The sequence below is a fragment of the Oryza brachyantha genome, chromosome 5, assembly GCF_000231095.2.
Source record: "Oryza brachyantha chromosome 5, ObraRS2, whole genome shotgun sequence".
Lineage (NCBI taxonomy): Eukaryota > Viridiplantae > Streptophyta > Magnoliopsida > Poales > Poaceae > Oryza > Oryza brachyantha.
In genome coordinates, this window is record NC_023167.2 from 8,542,413 (window position 1) to 8,551,656 (window position 9,244).

Genomic DNA, 9,244 nt, shown 5'->3' on the forward strand with positions numbered 1-9,244 from the left:
TGGAGACCAGCAATGACGACGCCGATAGAGGGGAGTGCGTGTGCACGGAGACGTTGCGCGCGGGGAGTTGCGGCGGTGGCGGTGGCTCGAGCGCGGGGAGAGTGCTGGTGGGAAAGGAGCAAGGAGAATTGGCACCGGCACGCGGAGGAGTGATGCCGCCGGCATAAAGACTCTCTCTCTCATCTAGACGGTAGTCTATCCATTAGTATTTTTGAAAAACAAAACTCGGTTCAATCAACTACATCCTTAGAACTTTCCCCAGCTGAAACCCAGGCCCATCTTACCAAATAATGCTTTCTGCATGTAAAAACATCCGCGGATAACCAAGGAAGAGTTTTATATATCCTTCCACAAGAAACTGATAGATAAGAACCATTTGTACTCACTTAGCAAACTTTGTGGTGTGGTCCTTGCCTCATGAGATGCATGTTCTTCTCTCTCTAAAAGGGAATTTTTTTTCAGTTTTCAACTTTTTTGGATTGTCTTTATTAACCTCCTGTCCTGTCATATCTCAGTACTCCATGAGACCAAATGCACTATAAATAATACATTCACTTTCCTAACCTTCTCTGCCAGATCTATTGCCCTGCATGCTAAGACAGAAAAATGGGAGGGGAGAAAGAGGCAGTGCTGGCGGTGTGCGCTAGTGATGCAGGAGGAGTGGTGTATGATATCAACACAGGTGAGAAGATCGTGTGCATACAGGACTGCGTCGCTCCTCCGCATGGCCTCGCTTTTGTTGATGGATTTCTCCTTGCCGCATCTCGGACCGACAAGGATCAACCGATCTTTGGAAGTGCTATATATTTCTGGGCTCCGAGTAAGGTACATGTTCTTTTCTCCTGTCATTTCCCTTTTTACTAACCCAAATTTCTTGGTTTTTACGCGCATGCTTCCCGAATTGCTAAACAGCGTATTTTTTACAAAAAATTTTTATAAGAAAGTTGCTTTAAAAAAATCATATTAATCTATTTTTTTATTTTACTAATAATTAATTAATCATGTACCTACAGCTAAACGCAGTAAGTCTATGTGCCATGCATGAGATAGAGATTTGTCTCTTCTGGTGCGTTATGAAATGTCTTCGCGTTCTCTGTTAGTTTGGGTAATAGATTTGGTGTAGACATAGGTTGGGTTGTGTGGATCATGGCAGGAAATTTGTCTAGAGAACAAATAGAATAAGTTTAGGTCTACAACTGGTCATTATGTTATAATTGGTTACTAAATTATATGCTTCGTCGAAAAGAAGATGGAAAATTATATCGGAATCTTTTAAGTTGTTTTATTTCTTTCTACCATGTTTGTAGAAGTAAAACTTATTCAGTATAGGCAATTTCATGTTTTCCAATTTTACTCAGGAATCATATGCCAAATTAAGGTAAATGGGACTCAAGATCCAAAAGTGTGATCCTGACCAAACGTTGATCATAATTGAGATTAAATATATGATCCAAGTACATTAAGTTTGTTTTCCCTATTTCATCTAAACCTCAGGATTCATTGCTGATATTTATCTATAACAATGTTTCCCCTCAAGCAACAGAGGATGTACCAGAAGACTCTAAGGTTAACTTCAGTATGAAAAATAAAAATGAATTACTTTTACCATATGGGCTGAAGGGGGTAATAGTATGTGAAATTTGGTTAGTATTTATATCTCTATTCTTAATAGCCTTTCGTTCTATTCTAATTCCATACAAATTGTTTTCCTTTCACAGATCAAGGAGGTGCAAAAAAGCTATGTAGCTGAAGCCATTGAGCCCATTGCTTGCTCCAAAGATGGGGTTTTTTTGGTCGGTGGTGCTCGATCTGGACACGCTTACATATGGGAGGTAATTAACTAGATAAACAAGGGCAAAAAAATAAACTATTCATAGATCATTCTATTCTAGCTAGATTATGATCAATAAGGGCATGTTTGGTTGTATGCATCAGTCTAGCCTGGTCCATATGAGCCATCCAGGCTGAGACTCAAGATGCGCTGTTCAATTTCTAAATTAGGTATCTTTATACTAAAGGAAAGTTTGAGTTGTGCTTACCTTTGTTTTGAAGCCATTCTATGAAGTTATCCCGTAATCACTTAAGCATATTATATCCAGCAATTTCAAATTCTTTATCCCGTAATCACTTAAGCATATTATATCCCTTAAAAGTGTTGTTCCTTTCAGATCGCAAGTGGAGCATTACTGAAAAGATGGCGCGGGCACAAAACTGCTATAAGTTGTTTAGCCTTCTCTCAAGATACTTCCCTTCTCATCTCTGGCTCTATAGATGGCACAGTATGCACATGGTCCATGATCAGGTAATTTCTAAAAGCTATAAATTGACCAAGCATTTATGTTATATTAAATCATCAAAGGCATAAAAGACCTGTCTTTATTATTATTATTTTGAACAAATTACACCTGCCATTCTACCATCAAAATCATTTTATAGGTAAAACTTTTATATAGGTATTATTTGCTATTTTAAATGCTTATGCTGGAAAGTACAGTGTAATGAAAATACCTTAAAATCAACTATAAAATAAAATTTGAATATTCAAATTTTTACTGCGATGGACAAACCAATAGGCAAACGATAAGAGCTCAACAGAAATCCCAGATAGCTTGCAAACTTCATCAGCGCAAAAGACTGTTTCAAAACGCGTCCGCCCTATAAACCATCTCTGCAGAAATTTTTCGTTGGGTGGTTCCACACTTCCACGCCATTAGTCGATATCACATATCAAAAATTTTAAACGCCACAAATCACAAATATAAGACAGTTTTAGTTAAAAGGTAATATAAATAGAAAAATAATATAAATGAGATCTTCGTGGGGCAAAATCACAAATATAAGGCCCACCTGGACCACCCCTGGCAACGCTGATGCATCTCTGGTAGACAATCCTCAGGCTGCTGGAAGAGTCATGCATCCAGTTGATCATATCTCCTTTGTTCATTCTCCTGCTCCATTTGGTCCCTGTTTCTGCAGAAACTTTTATTTTACAGATGACTTGGAAAGGAGACCAACAGGCAACTATATTCAAAACAATGATCATTTGTAATCAATCACGATGACCAACATGTCGTTGCAATCACAATAGTCCAATAAAATGATTTCCCACTATAAACCACCTTTAATACTACCTCCGTCTAAAAAAAACTTTATTTTTCGATTTCTATGTAGAACGTTTGACCATTCATTTTATTTGAAAAATTTCTAAAAAAAATTTAAAAAATAGTCACACATAAAGTATTATTCATGTTTTATTATCTAATAACAATAAAAATATTAATCGTAATTTTTTTTAAATAAGACAGAGTCAAACATTGTATCCAAAAACTAAAAAATAAACTTATTTCGGGACGGGGAAGTAGAAAGCTTCTGAATTTATTCAGGCAGCAAATGAAACCCATAATGTGTCAGTATTTACGGATTTACCATCCATCATAAGACAAAATGACCACATATGTTAGCTTCAGTAACAATTGCTGACAGAGAATCACTTTAAGCAACCATGGGAACAATTGACAGAGAATTAAAGACATAATAAACATGCATTTGATGACCTATGGCTTATTTCGGGCTCTGGATTATTTATGGGTATTGCAGCTTATTTCAAGCAGAGGAGCCTCGGCCCATTGAAGGTACAGAGATATACCTGAATTTCTATAATGTGAAGCAAAATGAGCACAAGGCGTCCATAACTGGCATTTTGACATTGCTAAGAAGCCCATGTCCCATCCTAATAACGAGCTCACTTGATGGCAATTGCAAGGTTTGTTGCATCTCAGCTATCATTTCTTAACTTCTGTGTATGGTGGTCAGTATTGTGATTCTTGTCAGCTAGCTTGATATATCATAAAGAGTGCAATCTACAGTAGCTCTTGTACTCAGTCTAATGTACAGTTTTCATAAATTTAGTAATGAATTTTAGCTGCAGATAATACAGATATTCAAAATATATTACAGTGAGTAAAATGGTCCTATGTGCCCAGTTCTTTTTTATACAATTCTGTTTTTTATATCTATGCAGTTTACTGTATCTAACCTTTGCTTCCATATTGTACCTAGATCTCATGGCAACACAATGTAGTTAACTTTTGTCGTTTGTGTTATTTCATTGTTTAAAATATTCAGAAATAGTACAAAGATCAAACCGCGAATAAATTCTTACTGTTAAGATTTAGCACACTTTACAGAATAGAGATTTGAGCATAATTCCCATCAGGACTGATGACACCTTCGAGTGCATGTTCCTAGGTTACAGAACTAATGTCTGGGATACTAGTTCAGACAATTTCACTGTCCAGCTCAGTGACTACGATTGCAGTTGATCCTTTGGAACAATTTCTGCTCTGCGGAGCTGGTGATGCTGGCATATATGTCACTGTGTTGAATGAAATTGGGACAAAAAATTCTAGGCTGACACTATCTGAGGATAATTGCCAAATTCTTTCAGGACACAGGTAAGTGTTTATTTGGACTATAACCATCAATTTATAAATTTTGCCTCTGTCACTCTTGGCAGCAGCACACTATATTTTAAATTTAACATATCTGTTGTAGCTCAGAATATAAACACAACTATAGGGAGTTCTAAAAGAAGACCGCATAGTCCTTTTATCACAATAAACTTGAATAATGTTTAATGTGCATTTACATGTCCATTTAGTATTAGTTCATTTCTATGTTCAATTGTTGTTTTAGGTAATGTCTGGACTATTTGAGATCTAAAACTAATTAATTACTAAAATAATTTTGAGTCTAAAATTAGTTCATTTAAAAAATTATTTTGAGTTCATGTGTTGCAAATCGATGAAATAATCACCAAAACTTCAGACTAAATGACAATTCCTACTTGCCAACAGGGCTCCAATCAGTGCGTTAGCATTTAGTTCTGAAGGACCAAGGTTGGTTTCTGGATCACAGGATCGCGTTATCCTTATTTGGGACACAAGAACATGGCAAGTTATTAGGAAAATAGAAAATAAAATGGGTAAGTCTGCAAGAATTCTATTTCAGTTCGGATTTTCTTCAAAAGGGTGAATTTTAGTTCATACTATAAAGGGGCTTTTGCAAATTTGCTATCGTTTTTTTAATTACAAAGATATCACTTTTACGATAGTTTTGATGGCAAATTTGTAATTTTCTAGTGATAGTCTTGCCATAACGATTCAAACCGGTGGCAAATTTACAACTGTCCCTATTATGCAAGTTTCTTGTTTTACCAGTTATTTGTTGTCATTTTGTCAACAGGTGGGCATATAACAAATTTGCTAGTCATTCCAAAGGGAGCGATCTCAACTGTTCATCAAGGGAGAAATTCACTTGCCGTCAAGTTCCCTAAATTAGATAAGATATGCAAACCAACAAATGAAACAATGACATTTTTACGACCATCTCAATTCTCCGATAACCCAGTATCCTTCCAAAGTTCCAACCTTCTGGCTGAGCAAATCTTGGATTTAGAGGTAAATTTAACATATTATTATTCACCCAAACAATGTATTATTGTATTACAAACAATGTAAAGAAACCAAGACTACTGGGGTCACATGACAAGATTGTTCTTTCAACTATTTTACTAGGAAAAGAGAACTCCTGAAGCAGTAGAAATGATTATTGCAATGAACACTCGAGACAAGGTGAAGAACCAAACCATAGCGAAGGAGTTGGTTAATATGAACATGCTGGTGCAGGGACAGGTATTTGATGTGATGGATGCTGGTGCAGATGAGGATTAAGTCATTAATTAGTTCATCGTTTCGTCCAGTATGTACAATGAACATGATACGATGCTCGATATGTATCTTAGTATCAAAGAAAGTGACATGAATCCAGTTACCAGATAGTGCAAACTTCGAGATCATATTTTTCTGTGAATTGAGAGAATGACTATTTTATTTGGTACTATTTTTTTGTTAATTTATCTTTGAGATAACTCTTTGTGTTGTACCTGATATTTCATTATGTTTTTTCTATAATTCTATGTGTTGCTTGACACCTTATATGCCAATATGTTTCGTGTTTCATTCCATCTAGCCCTTTCTGTCACTATATCATGGCTTGTTCCAAATATGTTGCTCCTCATTCATACCCCCTAAGTGAGAAGACTAGCCACCTATATCAGAAGGACACAAGGAATTGTTTTGTAGTTTTGAAAAAAAATTTGAGAGGATGCAATAGGGATTTTATTGGTATTTTTGTGCTGAATTGGACAATAATATTCATTTTCCTTCCCCATTAATCGCTCAGGCATCAACCCAAATAACTTCAAACAAATTTCAAGGGAACAATGAACCTTTTTTTAGCTTAATATCCACAATCCCCATAAAAGTTGGTAGCCAAAATAGCAAGAATTGGCTGGGCCACAAAAGGGCCAAATTGGACTTTTTTTCATAGCTATATTCATCTCACTTCATAAGAAAAAACTGTGTATTATTCCGACACCTTTTGTCATGGAGGGTTATTTGCAAATGTGTTATCTACGTGGGATGTCACATCGGCGGTTAACTTTGGTCAAATGAGATTTGAACGGACTATGATTCATTAAACTAAGATGGTGAAATTGGATGTGTGATTTTTAAGTTTATAGGCCTAAGTAATATCCACTCTCAAGTTTAAGGATATATATATATCCTCTATCCTACTATCAGGTGTAGCTACTCCCTTGGTAGTAGGATCTAATTTTAATATATATATATATATATATATATATATATATATATATATATATAAAGTTTACAGACCTAAATAACATTCACACCTAAGTTTATGGATCTAGATAATATCCGCTCCTAATTTTAAGGATATGACATGTATTTTACTCAAAGAAAAAAACCTTCAGATCATTCATGAAAAAGAAAAAACCTTCAGTCTTTTTAACACGTAACATTGTATTCTTGCATGTTACTTACCGTTTGGGGAGTGAGTTTTTTTATTTTTAAAACTTTTTTATTAAATAATTTTATTACTATACCTCGGATGAAAATATTTCCATCGTATGAACCTTTTGGCCACACCACTAACATTGGTGTGGCAAGACAACACTGCTGCGCAGAGTTTTTGGCGTGGTAAGCTTGCCACGCCAACTAGGGTGCATGGTAATATTGTTTTGCCACACCACTAACACTGACGTGGCAAAGGTTTATACAGTGAAAATATTTTTTTCAAGATTTAGCCATAAAATTATTTATTAAAAATATTTTAAAGAATAAAAAAATTCGGGAGCGGGTGGGTGGGTTGCAGGGTGCATTGTTTCATGTTGTTGCATGCAGTTTGCACTGCGATGGGACCACTCCTAGCAGGTCTAATTTGCTTCCTTGGCAACCTAGACCATGCCCACTTGTAACACCATGCCAAATATGTTACGGTTGGCATTCATCACGTGGTTAAGAAGATAGATTGCTCATGACGCACTAGTACACAAACATGTGCACCCAACCTTCTCTCCATGCCAATTCACCATGATTCTTTAACCACTAGTAAAAATAATTATTACAATCGGTTCAAGACAAAAGGCAGTTGCGCTAGTTTCAGCCAAATTAAACCATCCACCCTACACTTCCTCAACCCTCACCAATTCATGCCCGCTCGGAGCTCGCTTCCCTCTTCTTCTCCACCACCACTTCATCCAGTCACCCTTGATCCCCCTGTTTCATAAGTCCTATTGTTGCCCGCTCTCCCCCTCTCGTATAGGCCTTGGTGTTGCCCCCCCCCCCCCCCGCCCTCTTCGTAGCACCCACACCCCTTTCCCTAGTGACGGTGATGGGAGAAGGTGACGGCGATGTGTGCACGAAATAGTGATAGAGGGGAGGTGCAACAGGGATAGATTTGGTTAGCCAAAGCTCTGGGTTAGCAGACCCAGTTGTTGCAAGGATACCAGATCTAGTTGTTGCGAGCTCAAGAACACTAGATCTAGCCACCCTAAGCAAGAGCCCTGATGAGCGGTGGCGACAACAACGAGCAACGGAGGAGAGGCATGCAGATACAGGTAGGGTTAGATCCGGTAGCCCTAAACTCAAGGCCAGTGGATTTGGTCATTCCTAGCATAAACAGGGTAACAGGAACGAATGAGAGCTAGAAAGACCATGGGAACTTAACCACTTTAAGGAGCCACCATGTGCACAAGGAGTTACATTACGAAGCAATCAACAATTGCCCTAGGTGCTGTTTTTTTCCATCTCCATTTTAATATCATAAATATTTCTTTTCCACTATTGGTTGTTTGGAACCAACAATACTGTCCAAGTAACATCCATGAGGTTGGGTGATGGTGACAGATGTGGGCAGCAATGATATAGGGGGAGATGCAAGAATGCTAGATTTGGCTGGCCAGATTTGATTGTTGCAAAGTTTGGGGTCACCAACTCTAGTTGTTGCGAGCATAGGAATCACATGGGTTTATTCCTGCCTCCAGAGCCCTAAAAGGATTCTTTTTTCCATGGGATTGAATCTATAGAAAGTTGAGTTGGGATCACTTGAACAAATAGAAATATGCCTTCATTTTTGGACATTTTGACCTTGGTCCTCATGAGATGGATGGAACTATTAACCAGTGCGGTAATGTCACAACACATCAGCACTGCATATAATTCCTTTCACGAATTTTACGCATCCTTTGGTGATATAAGAATGATCTTGAACTTTTATATTATCTCATCCAATAGATTATGGGTTGGGTTGGTTCAAGGCCAAAACAAGCATTAATAATGTTTTGGCAATGACCTGCCAATTTTTGGTAATAGTATTACATTTGGTTTGAGGCCAGAATAAATTCTGCCAAATTATTCTCTATCTTCACTTGGTAGAATTGGCTAGTGCCAAATTTGACAAAGGCATGCCAAATTTTGGTCTTAGACCAAATACTACTTCCAACACTATTGAACTTACCAATACTTTGGTAAGGTCACTTTTAGCCTTAAATCAAACTAGCCCTATATCTCTATTACCTCTCAATTACTAGTAATAGAATTAATGGGGCACACTTATTTCTAGACCTTTTGGCTTCATGTCAGGTTTTGCTTACCTTTTCCTGTGATACTCATGTATAGTTCCTAACACCATAGTCCGCAACCTACAAAGAGCAGATTAGCAAACTAATCAGAAATAATTGGAACACAATAATATGCGAACCATCTGGAAAATCCTGTCAATTTCTTCATCTGTGACAAGGCAAGCAATTGCCATTGTCACTTGTCAGTCACACAAGCTGAAAGTGAGCTAACAAAGATAGCCAAGTCAAGGCATCTGAAGT

At 37.2% G+C, this 9,244-nt stretch overlaps 1 protein-coding gene across 1 annotated transcript; it reads left to right on the forward strand.

The window, feature by feature from the left end:
- Positions 1-606: 606 nt before the first annotated feature.
- Positions 607-5,993, forward strand: LOC102713275 (protein ROOT INITIATION DEFECTIVE 3-like). Its single transcript, XM_040523934.1, has 8 exons — positions 607-825; positions 1,719-1,832; positions 2,169-2,302; positions 3,598-3,763; positions 4,249-4,454; positions 4,857-4,984; positions 5,245-5,459; positions 5,577-5,993. Exons 1-8 carry the CDS (start codon positions 607-609, stop codon positions 5,730-5,732), a joined length of 1,338 nt encoding a protein of 445 aa, XP_040379868.1. The 3' UTR covers positions 5,733-5,993.
- Positions 5,994-9,244: the final 3,251 nt, after the last annotated feature.